General features: G+C 38.7%; 2 protein-coding genes across 2 annotated transcripts; both read right to left on the reverse strand.

The window, feature by feature from the left end:
* Positions 1-2,622: 2,622 nt before the first annotated feature.
* On the reverse strand, positions 2,623-4,197 carry LOC128444860 (UDP-glucuronosyltransferase 2C1-like). Its single transcript, XM_053427533.1, has one exon. The coding sequence runs from the start codon at positions 4,195-4,197 to the stop codon at positions 2,623-2,625; it is 1,575 nt and encodes a 524-aa protein (XP_053283508.1).
* A 3,259-nt stretch (positions 4,198-7,456) lies between these two features.
* On the reverse strand, positions 7,457-9,158 carry LOC128444853 (UDP-glucuronosyltransferase 2C1-like). Its single transcript, XM_053427521.1, has 2 exons — positions 9,121-9,158; positions 7,457-8,981 (listed from the first exon to the last, which is right to left on the reverse strand). The coding sequence occupies exon 2, from the start codon at positions 8,924-8,926 to the stop codon at positions 7,457-7,459; it is 1,470 nt and encodes a 489-aa protein (XP_053283496.1). The 5' UTR covers positions 8,927-8,981; positions 9,121-9,158.
* Positions 9,159-15,270: the final 6,112 nt, after the last annotated feature.

Genomic DNA, 15,270 nt, shown 5'->3' on the forward strand with positions numbered 1-15,270 from the left:
CTGCTGTCTTACTTTCAAGTTTTCAAGCTTGAAAATAGTTTTTTCACTTTCTGAGCCTGGAAGTTGTTTGTGCCTTTTGTATTCGCTATTTTGAGTCAAGTGGAATCCAACAGGCAGCTAATATCTATCTGACTACTGTTAGTTGATTCTTGTGAAAATGAAAATGTTAAAACAAAGTGAAATCTCACTTAAAATATTTCAGTTTATTACAACACTTATAATTCAATCTTATATTGCTTATGATTTATCTGTATGACAGCAGAGATGTAAAATCATGTGTATGATGTTTTCTGTCATGGCTGCAAACAGCCAAAAGTAGGAAGTAGACACAAAATCTAAAACAATGTATTTTTATTGTTTTGTAATAAAATAATTTATTTATTTAAGTAAAACCCTCAGGGATTTTGTACAGTCATGTCATGATAGTATAATCTTAACAAACCTGCAATCTGGGTATTTGAGTGAGTTGAGTATTAAAGTGAGATGAACTATATTTACTGTAAAATCTCTACAAATACCTTTAACATTAGACAAAACATAAATATTTGAATTTTGCTGTTTTGACGTTCACAGAAAACCTTTAATGGGAATGTAGTAAATGCTACAAATTCAATACCTTAATGCAGCTAAAAAAAGTGCCCTTTGTTAAAAAGACTGTGTAGATTCGCAAGTAAATACGCCCTTTGTTTCTGAGGACTTCCTCAGTCAACAAGAGATTGGTTGAATGGATTTTTGCCTAATTCTCTACAGCTCTCTCACAGTCTCCACTTGCAACAGTAGTTTATTTCTTTATTTCTTAGTATTTACCAGATTGCCAAAGCCTCGGCTAAACCCATTAAGTGTAAACATTGGTGCAGACCCTGTAGGTTCCTCATGTGGCAGGGCTTATTCAAGACTTCTTGTAAGACCCTGAGGAAGTTGTTGTCTTAATCCTCTTCGCGCCCCACACTTTGAGAATAGGGCGTCGTATTCATACGCAAACAAATGTGCACACACAACTGGAACTCATCCAACTCTAAGACGACATTATTTCCTTTCATGAGAAATTAACTTTTTTATATCCTCGACAGTGTTTTTGGCCAGAGTCCATCACTCTCATGATTTTGTAATCATTTTGCAAAAGGTCTCCAGAGACATATCCACATCCAAGTATTATGGACGGCTTTAGGGGACGTGTCACGAGGCACACTAGCAGCTCACTGAAGACAAAGATACTGTTCCAGGCTTCATGTCCAAAATGACACAAGTGACAAAGAACTGACCCTAAGTTTTCAACTCTAGTACAAAGTTTATTCTGACATTTGAACTTGTTCCTTCAATATGCAAATCTAGCTGCATTTTTTTAATCTATATGAAATTGATATACCAACAACCTTGTTTTGATCACTTCCCATTATGTGTTTTAGGCTTGGAAATCAAGATCATTCTTGTAATAATGGCAATCTTATTTAGTGCACAGTCTGAGAATCAGGAGAAATAAGTAAATGAGTAAAGTTATTATATTCTTTAAATGGTGCACATCCAAAGGCAGTTTAACCACAAGATCAATTTCTCCCAAATATGTACAAACAATGGTTGCACATGCTAGATACATTAAGTTCATGTCGGGCTGTACCTTAGATGGAAATGTCTGCTGTAAGCACAAACTGAGTTATTATTGAGTACATTTTCATTACACCATTTAAAAACGTAAAATCTAACAAAACTGTGCCACAGCAAGAGTGAATTTGTTAAAAGGGTCTACACATGCAGAGGTAGATTCCTTGATTCCACTTAAAGAGGACCTGCAGTTTAAAGAGGTACAAAGCAGATGAGTAAGCAGTTTGAAATTTAAACAGGGTTTTATTTACTTCCAGCTAAAGCAGCAATGCCACTGTATAGTATGTTCCTCCCTCTAACAAAGGTCAAAGTTCTCTGTGTGGAACTGAGGCTACAGATATCAAGGGCTTTCATATTCAAATTAAATCTGCATGTGAAACCATGAATCATTTTTTTTAAATAATGCACTTGATAGTCTTTTTAGTAAAAAAACATTGAGCGTATGAAATGTTTTTATACACAGAGTACTAAGTACATGAAATAACAATATTGTAAGAATATAGTGAGATGACTTCATTCATCCTTCAACATACAGGATGTGTTTCCTGTTGTGATTATAATTATCAAGCACTGAATTATCTTGATTTGTTGTTCAAAAGGAATCAAACCAACCCAATGATTTTTTTCAAATCACCTTTACCTTCCATTCTCAGACAGCAGTTAAAGCTTGAACACCTCATTAAGGCCATAAAAGTGCATTATCAGCACAAGTTCAAGTGACAGTAGCATCACATCTACAGTGTGGTAGGAAAACCACTGCAGTCTGAAAGACATGAACTGCTTATGGGTAATATGCTCTCTTTAGATTACAGGCAAAAATAAATGTTGACGTTATGTCATACCATTTTAATCAAACAGATTTCACTTAACAAGTTGATTTTGAATGTTCTTTTTTTTTTCAAAGACTATGATTAATGTGATGAAATGTACAGTCAGGTCAAAGGACAGTCCAAGACGAAACACCTGCTCTTTCAGTCGTCAACTGATCATTCAAGCTAACTGTAACATCTGATAAATCCTTTGTTAGTCAGATTTGAGTTTTCTTTTGATACACAATCTGAAGCATGACCATAACAACCCAGCAAATAATACAAAAATAGCTAGTGCAACTGTTGTCAAGAACAATATGACATCTACAGAGTGGTAGGAGTACCAGGGCAGTCTGTAGGACTCCGTTCTCAGGTGAGCTGCACCTTTGTGTCTCATGACAAACTCTATCCAGAAGAGGGCAGTGTCCAGTGGTTTCATTGGCTGATCTCTGTGCAGCCTGGAGAGTCTCTGCATGTTCAGCCCATAGGAGGGTTCAGTCAAGACTTCCTGAATACCCTGAAAGAAGATGTTTTCATTCATAGTAAAAAAATCAATTATCTTTCCTGCTCCTTTGACTTCAATTCTGAATAGATTATCATGTTGGTCAAAAATCAATGGAAGTCCAAGTACAGGAACTCCATGGTAAATTGCCTCTTGAACTCCGTTGGTTCCCCCGTGAGCCACAAATAGTTTAATCTTTGGATGTCCCAGGAGGTCATTCTGTGGCATCCAGTCGACGAGTAAAGTGTTGTTACCCAGAGTGGCCGGTCTGTCCCCTTTGTACCTCCAGATGACTTTCTGAGGTAATTTAGCAAAAGCTGTAGCGATCTCATCAGCTAAGTCCTGTGGAAGTGTGCTAATAAAAGTCCCCAGAGACATGATGATGACTCCATGTTCTGCAGAGCTCTGGACAAAATCCTCTAGGTGTTGAGGCAAAGGTTTTGCAGGTTTACACTGGAACCCTCCCATGTAGACAACATTAGGCATGGTGGGTCGAGGGAACTCGAACACAAAGTCCACTCTCATCAGCCACAGGTCGGCTGCTTGAAACAGTGAAAGAAAATCTGCATCCGGACCTAAATATTTTTTAATAATAGGATCATAAATTGGTGAAACAAAATGTGCTATTTGGAATTCTGTGAATCCAAAAATCATAACGTTAAGAACTCTCTCAGGAAAGCTCATTTTATCTGATAGCTCAGACCCTGGCATTGGAATATAAGACAGAGGCGAAGGTGCAATTGAAAAATGGCCTTCACCTTGACCGGTCCATCTGACATTAAAAACAATTGGCAACCTCAGGTAGTGAGCAAGTATAACACCCAATGGGCTAAACGGGTCTGCCAGGACAAGGTCATATTTAGCATCCTGCAGTGACTGTATTAGATCTTTGTTTTCGAAAAGCAGCTCAAGCATTTTGCCCATTTTCTGGTTCATCTCAGAACCCTTTTGTATTAGTTCCATTTCCAGTTTAAAACGTGTCCAGGCAGACTTCCCTTCCCTCTGGATATTCAGGAGTTGGGCCACAAACTTAGTTAAAAAATCTTCATCAAATCCAGACTCAGCATCAAGTGTGACTGAAGTATAGAATTGGGATGTTTCCTTGATGTACCAGCTGTCGAATGATCGTAGAACAGAAACCTGGTGCCCCCTTGAGTATAGTTCCTCTACAATGACATTCATGTTCACCCAGTGGCTCCCGTCCACTGGAACAACAAGCACTTTGCCACCATAAACCAAAGGTCCATAGATCAACCAGAGAGTGGTCACAACCCAGGGACAATCCATCTTTATTCTGAATCGGGGGGGAAAAGCAAAAGATGACTTAAATTATATCTTATGAAACACATACTTTTCAATACAAGTAATGTTTTCATCAAAGGGATAGTTGGTATCACTAATTCTTCAATAGAAACTGCATTTTACCCCAAGTAAGTCTATTTAGTACTTTTGTTTTTAATCATTTTCAATACTAAATGCAAATGGTATATATTGTAACAACATTTTTTCCGTATTCAAACAATTGCAACTGAACCAGAGAGAATCAAAACCGTTTGTTCGTGTTGACAATATATAATGCCAGTTAAAAGTTTACTTCTGTGAATACACACGTTTTGTTTGTAAAACAGCTACAACGTCAGCTATTTCTGTTAGCTAAAGATTTAAACATGTTGATCCTACCTTTATTAGCAACCGGTGTAAAGATGTTTCAGTCTTCCTCCTGTGGCAGAGAGCAGATAATGTGCTCCAGCCCACCTGGAAGGACTTTACTACTGCAATTTTATGATCTGGCATGTACAGGTAATACAATACAATATGGAGTAAAGGTTGTTCGTGGTGATTAGCTGTTAAGCAAATATATGTGCAAAAACAAATTACTGTTGAACAAGAACTTTAAAAATGGTAGGATTAATTTCATATCTATAACACGACCCGACAGTGTGTTGTGGTCTATTATGCTTCTGTGTGTTTGTTGTGGAGTCTTCTAAAAAGTGACACTTTTTTTATATCTGATATTTTACTCACTGTAAATGACTGAAAAGCATAAACTGGTTTATTTTGTTTACAGTCAAAGGTTCATTTTAAAATGACACTGCATAAAATTAGATGACTCTTCCTAGTACAAAGTAATTAGACTTCACTCAGCAAGTTGGTTGTCAAAACTGGTAGGTACTTTTATTTTGTAGCTGTCGTTAAGAAGGAAATTTACAGTTAACCCAAAGGACAGTCCAAAACTAAAACAAGTTCTCCTTCAGTGTTTAGCTGATCATCTAAACATCTTAACCAGTTTGAAAACATATCCTTCCTTGTTAGACGTGGTTTAGTTTTCTTTTGATAGACAATCTGAAGCATGACAATAACAACCCAGCAAATAATAACAAAAATAACTAGTGCAACTGTTGTCAAGAACAATATGACATCTACAGAGTGGTAGGAGTACCAGGGCAGTCTGTAGGACTCCGTTCTCAGGTGAGCTGCACCTTTGTGTCTCATGACAAACTCTATCCAGAAGAGGGCAGTGTCCAGTGGTTTCATTGGCTGATCTCTGTGCAGCCTGGAGAGTCTCTGCATGTTCAGCCTGTAGGAGGGCTCAGTCAAGACTTCCTGTATTGCTTCTCTGAAGTTGTTGTCTTTGTCCACTTTGGCTAATGTGAGAATCTTAGCTCCTCCTCTCTCTTTCAGACGGAGATCATTCTTGTAATAATGGAAATCTTAGTTAGTGCACAGTCTGAGAATCAGGAGAATTAAGTTAACAAGTAAAGTTATTATATTTTTTAAATGGTGCACATCCCACTCCAAATCAAAGATAGAATAAATTAAAAGAAATGGAGTAATTAACATTCATCGCCTGAAGCGATATTATTTTATCTTTGATAATAAATATCCTGATAATGAAATCTCCAACTTCTCCACATCGAAATTAATGTAATTTTATGTGTTGCATTATGAAAACATTTGGCTGTCAAAATACAGTTCATAAAGAATTCCTACAGAGACACATATTGAGGCCTATATAACACACAGTGTTATGCTCATATAAGGGTCCATTATAACCTTGGCATGTCATTTTAATATTTTTATACTAAGTTGGATCTTTAAATCCATTCAAGCCTTAACTTAGATAATGTAAGAACTTAAGTCCTCAATATGCTGCAACACCGGGGAGAGAATTTATTCATTTTGGTGGAATTGGTCAATAAACAAGGTTTTGAGACAAGTTGTCTTTGTAAGTGTAATTGCAAAGCTTTCTGAAGCAAGGATCACACAGGCAGGGTGGATGCTGCGAGTGAGATGCAATAGTGAAGTCTCTGCGTATTTAGGGAACCTGACCACAAACAAGTGGTGGGTGAATGTTTTGTTCTGTGTCTGGAACATATGTTCTGTATTGGTGTGATATGAAGGCTGCAACCGTTCAGTGTCCCAGAGGAAAACGTGTGATGTGTGATAAGTGCGCTCGTCTGTCAGCTGGGTTCCTAGAACAGGGGGGGTCAAAGGCAGTTTAACCACAAGATCAATTTCTGCCAAATATGTACTAACAATGGTTGCACATGCTAGATGCATAAAGTTCATGTCGGGCTGTACCTTAGATGGAAATGTCTGCTGTAAGCACAAACTGAGTTGTTATGAGTACATTTTCATTACACCATTTAGAAATGTAAAGTCTACCAAAACTGTGCCACAGCAAGAGTGAATTTGTTAAAAGGGTCTACACATGCAGAGGTACATTCCTAGATTCCACTTAAAGAGGACACACAATTTAAAGAGGTACAAAGCAGATGAGTAAGTAGTTTGAAATTTAAACAGGGTTTTATTTACTTCCAGCTAAAGCAGCAATCCTACTGTATAGTTTATTCCTCCCTCTAACAAAGGTTAAAGTTCTCTTTGTGTGGAACTGAGGTTACAGATATCAAGGGCTTTCATATTCAAATTAAATCAGCATGTGAAACCATGAATCATTTTTTTTAAATAATGCACTTGCTAGTCTTTAAAAAAATACACACATCAAGCAAATAAAATGTTTTTATATACAGAGTACTAAGTACATGAAATAACAATATTGTAAGAATATAGTGAGATGACTTTATTCATCATTCAACATACAGGATGTGTTTCCTCTTGTGAATATAATAATTATCAAGAACTGAATTATTTAGATTTGATGTTCAACTAGAATCAATCCAACCCAATGATTGATTGGATTGGATTGATCCACAAAAGTGCATCATCAGCACAAGTTCAAGTGACAGTAGCATCACATCTACAGTGTGGTAGGAAAACCACTGCAGTCTGAAAAACATAAACTGCTAAGTGGTAATATGCTCTCTTTAGATTACAGAAAAAATTAAAGTTGACGTTATGACATACCATTTTAATCAAACAGATTTCAATTAACAAGTTGATTTTGATTGTTCTTTTTTTTTTCAGAGACTATGATTAATGTGATGAAATGTACAATCAGGTCAAAGGACAGTCCAAGACGAAACACCTGCTCTTTCAGTACTCAACTGATCATTCAAGCTAACTGTAACATCTAATAAATCCTTCGTTAGTCAGATTTGAGTTTTCTTTTGATACACAATCTGAAGCATGACCATAACAACCCAGCAAATAATACAAAAATAGCTAGTGCAACTGTTGTCAAGACAAATATGACATCTACAGAGTGGTAGGAGTACCAGGGCAGTCTGTAGGACTCCGTTCTCAGGTGAGCTGCACCTTTGTGTCTCATGACAAACTCTATCCAGAAGAGGGCAGTGTCCAGTGGTTTCATTGGCTGATCTCTGTGCAGCCTGGAGAGTCTCTGCATATTCAGCCTGTAGGAGGGCTCAGTCAAGACTTCCTGTATTGCTTCTCGGAAGTTGTTGTCTTTGTCCACTGTGGCTAATGTAAGAATCTTAGCTCCTCCTCTCTCTTTCAGACGAAGCAGGTTGTCTTTCTGGTCAAAGAACACAGGTAGACCCACAACTGGGACTCCATGATAAATAGCCTCTTGAACTCCGTTTGTTCCCCCGTGAGCAACAAATAGTTTAATCTTTGGATGTCCCAGGAGGTCATTCTGTGGCATCCAGTCGACGAGTAAAGTGTTGTTACCCAGAGTGGCCGGTCTGTTACCTTTATGCCTCCAGATGACTCTCTGAGGTAATTTAGCAAACGCTGCAGACATCTTGTTGGTCATGTCAGCAGGAAGTTCACTCACAAACGTCCCTAGAGACATGATGATGACTCCATGTTCTCCAGAGCTCTGTACAAAATCCTCTAGGTGTCGAGGCAAAGGTTTTGCAGGTTTACACTGAAACCCTCCCATGTAGACAACATTAGGCATAGTTGGACGTGGAAAATCAAACACAAAGTCAGTTCTCATCAACCAAATATCTGCATTAAGCACCAACTGTTTGAATTCATTTTCAGGCACAAGATATTTGTCACATATCTTCTGGTATACCTTAACTAAAAAGTGGTATTGTGTTTGACTGATAAGATATGATATCATATTTTTAACTCTCTGAAAAAAGGTCATTTTATCAATATTGCCAGATCCTATAATAGGAACATAGGAAACGGGTGATGGAGCAAGAGCAAGATGACCATCTAGAGTTAGCAGCCAGCGAACATTAAAAACCAGTGGAAGGTTCAGATATTTTGCCAAAATGACTCCAGCTCCCCAAGCAGGGTCAGTGAGTACCAGGTCAAACTGGCTGCCCTCGATGTTTCTCATCAACTCTCGGTCATCTAGCAGTGTTGATACAAATTCACCCACAACTTTGTGAATTTCAAATACGCTGCCTACCATTTCTACAAAAATACAGAGAAGCTTTATCAAGGGATATGCAACCTGCTCAAATTGTATTGCCTTGGATAAGAAATTTGTGAAGAGCTCCTGATCCACGCCCCTTTCCACCTGGACTGTGACAGTGTTGTAATAGGAGGAGTTGTTTGGGATGTACCAGCTTTTGCTTGAATGCACAACAGTGATATTGTGTCCTCTTGAGTGCAGAGCTTGAAGTAGAATATTCATGTTTAACCAGTGGCTGCCTTCGGCAGAAAACACCAAGATGTTTCCAGCTTGACAGACAACGGGAATCAGGATGAGCAGGAGCAAAGCACTGCAGCACGCGTTCATCCTCATCTAAAATAAAAACAATGTTAAGTTAGTTAACCAAGGTTAAAAAGATATCATTGCAAAACAAATAAAGTCTGATCATTTCAAAGTTTGTTAACACAAATACTTGTAATAGAATTGCAAGCCATCCACCATTATTGTTATTTCTACCATCTATCCCATCCCTCATCTATTCTGTTTGTCTTTTAGGATCAAAGAAGGGTGCCTGAGCCAATCCCAGCTGATATAGGGTTGCAGGTGGGGTACACCCTGGACAGGTCTCCAGCGTATCAAAGGGCCAACATACGGAGACAAACAACGATTATCCCTGTGGTCAAATGATAGTCACTGATCAACCTATCACCAATGTGCTTGGACTGTGGGATGAAGCCGGAGCATTTGGAGAAAGCCCACACATGCAAACTCCTCAGAGAAAAAATCCTGTCCAACTGGAATTCTAACTAGGGACCTGCGTGCTGTGAGGCAACAGTGCTAACCACTGGACCCCTGTGCCGCACTGTTATTTCTCACTTTTGTTATTTCTTTTCCAATCAAATCAACTTTATTTATGAAGCACATTTAAAAAAAAAACATCCGGGGTTGACCGAAGTTCTGTACAACAGTTAGAGCCATTAAAATAACAATAGAATGAGAGAAGATAAAAAGAAAGCCATAGAATAGTAAGAGCCACCAGGTGAGCTTGAGTCATCAATTCAAACCCTTTATACCAGGGGTGTCCAAACTACGGCCCGCCATTCATTTTAAATTGGCCCGCCTCAAAAAAAAACTATTGAAAAAAAATAATAAATAAAAAAAAGATATATAAATATATATATTTTTTTTTAAACTAGCAATGTAGTAGCACTTACTTATAGCACTATGTAGTCTATTTTTGAAGAAATTGTACTTTCTTGATTCTTGTTGTTCAGGGTTTGTACCCTCGGGTACCCTCGAATGCATTGATTGTAAATCGCTTTGGATTAAAGCGTCAGCTAAATGAATTGTAATGTAATGGACTATTGCCCACTGTATTGTACTTCTCAGTTTAGACACTAGGTGGCGCCCATCTCACCCCTGACCTGCAAGCTGTCCCTCAGAACGCCGCCAGGCCCCCCGGCCTGAGCGACGCAATTGAGGCGCTCTGTCAACGGTCCGCTCCATGGCAGGGGGGCGTGGCGGCGTAAGTGGCCCAGACCTTCGAATTTATTTCTGTATGTGGCCCTCTGGATAAAAAGTTTGGACACCCCTGCTTTATACAAATAGACCTCTTACAAGTAGACTAAACGGGCTAAAACAGGTAAGTACAGTGCCTTGCATAAGTATTCACCCCCCTTGGACTTTTTCCCATTATGTACTGTTACTAACTGGAATTCAAATAGACTTAAATAAACTTTTTCCCGTTTGATCAATAAAAAACATGCATAGTACTTTGGAGGTGCAAAATAAATTTTATTGTGACACAAACAATAATGAGAACAAAAAAGTTGACATCTGTTGGGTGCATAAGTATTCACCCCCCTGTGTCAATACTTGGTAGAACCCCCTTTCGCTGCAATTACAGCTGCAAGTCTTTTGGGGTATGTCTCTACCAGTCAGATTGGATAGAGACCGTCTGTGAACCGCAATCTTCAAGTCTTGCCATAGATTCTCTATTGGATTGAGGTCTGGGCTTTGACTGGGCCATTTTAAGACATTAACATTCTTTAATCCAAACCATTCCTTTGTAGCTCTGGCTGTATGTTTAGGGTCATTGTCCTGCTGGAAGATGAACCTCCGCCCCAGTCTCAAGTCTTTTGCAGACTGCATCAGATTTTCTTCAAGGATTTCCCTGTATTTGGCTCCAATCATCTTTCCCTCTATTCTGACCAGTTTCCCTGTACCTGCTGAAGAGAAGCATCCCCACAGCATGATGCTAACACCACCATGTTTCACTGTTGGGATGGTGTGCTCAGGGTGATGGGCAGTGTTGGGTTTTCGCCACACATAGCGTTTTGCATTGAGGCCAAAAAGTTCAATTTTGGTCTCATCTGACCAGAGCACCTTCTTCCACATGTTTGCTGTGTCTCCCACATGGCTTCTGGCAAACTCCAAACGGGATTTTTTATGGATCCCTTTCAACAATGGCTTTCTTCTTGCCACTCTTCCATAAAGGCCAGATTTGTGGAGTAGACGACTAATAGTTGTCCTGTGGACAGATTCTCCCACCTCAGCTGTGGATCTCTGCAACTCCTCCAGAGTAACCATGGGCCTCCTGGTTGCTTCTCTGATTAATTTTCTCCTTGTCCGACTCTTCAGTTTGGGTGGACGGCCTCCTCTTGGTAGGTTTGCGGTTGTGCCATATTCTTTCCATTTTCTTATGATGGATTTTATGGTGCTCAGAGAGATGTTCAAAGCTCTGGATATTTTTTTATAACCTAACCCTGCTTCATATTTCTCCACAACTTTATCCCTGACCTGTTTGGTGAGCTCCTTGGTCTTCATGATGCTGTTTGTTCAGTAATGATCTCCAACAAACTCTGAGTCCGTCACAGAACAGGTGTATTTATACTGAGATTAAATTGCAGACAGGTGGACCCTATTTACTAATTATGTGACTTGCAAATGTGACTTGTGAATGCAATTGGTCGCACCAGATCTTTGTTAGGGGTTTCACAGTAAAGGGGGTGAATACATATGCACTCAACACTTTTCAGATTTTTATTTGTAAATAATTGTGAAATCCATGTAATATTTCCCCCCACTTCCAAATGATGCACTATTTTGTGTTGGTCCATTACATAAACTCACGATGAAATCAATTTTAATCTGTGGTTATACCATGACAAAATGTAGAAAAGTCCAAAGGGGGTGAATACTTATGCAAGGCATTGTATGTAAATAAGTAAATAAGACTTAGTCAAGGGCAGTTATAAGCCCCGGGCAGTCACTGGTAACCAGTGAAGGGAGCGGAGGAGCTGTGTATTGTGAGTGATTTGAGGTACTGTAGGTTGAAGACCAGTCGAGCTGCTTCATTCTGGATGAGCTGCAGAGGTCGAATGGCACTAGCAGGTACCTGCCAGGCAGGAGTTGCAATAGTCTCGTCCAAATCCAGAGGAGATCAGTGCAGTAGTGACAACCTTTAAATCATTTAAGGAAAGTGGTCTGGGGGAGTATGTCTCTGCCTGTCTCTCTCTCTATCTCTGTCTCTGTCTTTCCCATATCTCTCACACACACACACACACACACACACATACACAGATGCGCCTGCTGAGCAAAAAACCACAGGACAATGTGCGACAGGTAAAGAAAACCTTCCCATGTCGGACCACTCGTCAATGATAAAACTAAATGTTGATGTATAGTGACATCATAGTAAATGTTGTGCAATAGTGCTTAAAAAGTGTTACCATAGAATGGTGTGCCTTTAGGCACTCAATCAATTTGGTTATCAAAATAAAATATAAAACATTAATATTTATAATATTAATATTAAATCATAACTTTAATTGGTTAAAGTTGTCTCGCGGGGCGCCACCCTTCAAAGAAGGGAAAAGATAGCCAATTTATTGATTAAGATCAGTCTCATTAAGATCTAGTCCAATTAGAAATCTCAATATTTTACTATTAAAGATTATACAATGAACAGTGAAGGTTATGGAGTTCTTAACAGTGTAACGGTTGGCAAAGTTCACTTATGCAACATTGACGACAGAACATTTGTGAAAGAAAACATTTATTATGAACATAATAAAGTATAAAAACACAAATTACTAAACAATCAAACTAACTAACAAGGAGGTGTTTGTGAGAATGTAAATTGGCATGCTTTCAAAATGGTCGCTGACCACCTAAGATAAGAGCCCCCCCCCCCCCTTCTTTTGAGGTTGTTTTACGGCCGTTGCTTTACGGCTGAGGGGGAAGGTTTAACTAGGTGAGATGCTATTCGTGTCTGTGTGCATGTTAATCAGATAATGATAGACAGGGACAAAGCCTGTGGCAAGCCTAACTAGCATTAACCTTCATTTAACTTATATCTACAACATCACAGCATATATCAAATAAACAGTCTTGCTTAGCATGGATAATAATTAAGCCCAGATTATGTTACCAGTCCGAGGGAAAGAGGAAAAGAAGTTGCTGTTCAGGTTGCAGTTCTCCGATGTCTCCCGGCTTTGTGGTCGTAGAGTTCTGCATTCGCGATTCTGTCGAGCCATGTGCTCAGATGCTGGTTGAAGTTCTCCTGCAGGACATCGCGTCGCTACGAGGAGTTTTGTAGAGCTTGAAGGGCGAGGAGATTTCCTTTTCCGGTGAGCATTGTGACTTTTCACACCTATGCGTGACATTGCCCAGACCACAGGAAATGCAGCATCCTGTTACATCCTGGGAGACGGAGTTCCTTGACTGTCTTAAGACAAAGGGAACATGTGGCACTCTGGGAGACTGAGTTCACTCCAGAACATGCAGCTTGCCTGTTTCAAGCTTTCACCACACATGAAGGCCAACAGGAGGCCTGTGGTTTGCACAAAAACCATATTCCAACATAAATATTCTGTTATTTATTTCCATTTTCAAGGCAAACCCTATGTCAACACATATCGGAGCAGGAACTGACAGTAGACACTCCATCAGTCCTACTGTCATCAATTGGATATTGGATATTTATCATCCGGTATTTCACCTCTTGGAGCGAATCAAGAAGAGACCTAACAGAGACCTCACCCTTTTTTCTATCATTTTTTCACAAAAATCACTCTTGAAATTACTCAACTCTCAATTCTTTTTGAGCTAGTCAAACTGTTAACATGTTGAATAGATGTCTAGTCTTGGTGTATACACAGAACTTTGCACAAATATTTTTTTTGTTAGATTTTGTGTTAATTAAAACACTTTGTCAAATTGTCATTTTAGCTGCTTCCACCCCCATGCTAGCAACATATACACACACTACATATAACATTCTTAAGGGTACTTACTGTAGTTGGCTGTATGTTGCTGCTGAATGTCCCACCTGAAGAATAACTGTTTGTGTGTCTTGGATAGGAGAAACAAGTCTGTATCCACCCACAAAAAGGGGAAGGGCTCAACAACATCTTAGCCTGCACCTTAACCCAGAGTGACAATAATAATCATGATAATGAAATCTCCAACATCTCCACATCGAAATTAATGTAATTGTATGTGTTGTATTATGAAAACATTTGGCTGTCAAAATACAGTTCATAAAAAAATCCTATAGAGACACATATTGAGGCCTACATAACACACAGTGTTATGCTCATATAAGGGCCCATTATAACCCTGGCATGCCACTTTAATATTTTTATATGAAGTTGGATGTTTAAATCCATTCAAGCCTATGGCTTAAATAATGTAACTTAAGTCCTCAATACTTTGCAACACCTTGGAAATAATTCATCCATTGTGGTGGAAATTGGTCAATAAACGCGGTTCTGAGACAAGTTGTCCTTGTACGTGTAATTGCAATGCTTTCTGCAGAGAACATTCCTTGATTCCACTTAAAGAGGACACACAGGTTAAAGAGGTAAAAAGCAGATGAGTCGGCAGTTTGAAATTTAAACAGGGTTTTATTTACTTCCAGCTAAAGCAGCAATCCTACTGTATAGTTTATTCCTCCCTCTAACAAAGGTTAAAGTTCTCTTTGTGTGGAACTGAGGTTACAGATATCAAGGGCTTTCATATTCAAATTAAATCAGCATGTGAAACCATGAATCATTTTTTTTAAATAATGCACTTGCTAGTCTTTAAAAAAATACACACATCAAGCGTATAAAATGTTTTTATACACAGAGTACTAAGTACATGAAATAACAATATTGTAAGAATATAGTGAGATGACTGTATTCATCATTCAACATACATGATGTGTTTCCTCTTGTGAATATAATAATTATCAAGAACTGAACTATTTAGATTTGATGTTCAACTGGATCAAACCAACCCAATGATTTTTTTCAAATTGCCTTTACCTTCCGTTCTCAGACAGCAGTTAAAGCTTGAACACCTCATTAAGGCTACAAAAGTGCATCATCAGCACAAGTTCAAGTGACAGTAGCATCACATCTACAGTGTGGTAGGAAAACCACTGCAGTCTGAAAGACATAAACTGCTTATGGGTAATATGCTCTCTTTAGATTACAGGCAAAAATAAATGTTGACGTTATGTCATACCATTTTAATCAAACAGATTTCACTTAACAAGTTGATTTTGAATGTTCTTTTTTTTTCAAAGACTATGATTAATGTGATGAAATGTACAGTCA

The sequence above is a fragment of the Pleuronectes platessa genome, chromosome 1 (assembly GCF_947347685.1).
Source record: "Pleuronectes platessa chromosome 1, fPlePla1.1, whole genome shotgun sequence".
Lineage (NCBI taxonomy): Eukaryota > Metazoa > Chordata > Actinopteri > Pleuronectiformes > Pleuronectidae > Pleuronectes > Pleuronectes platessa.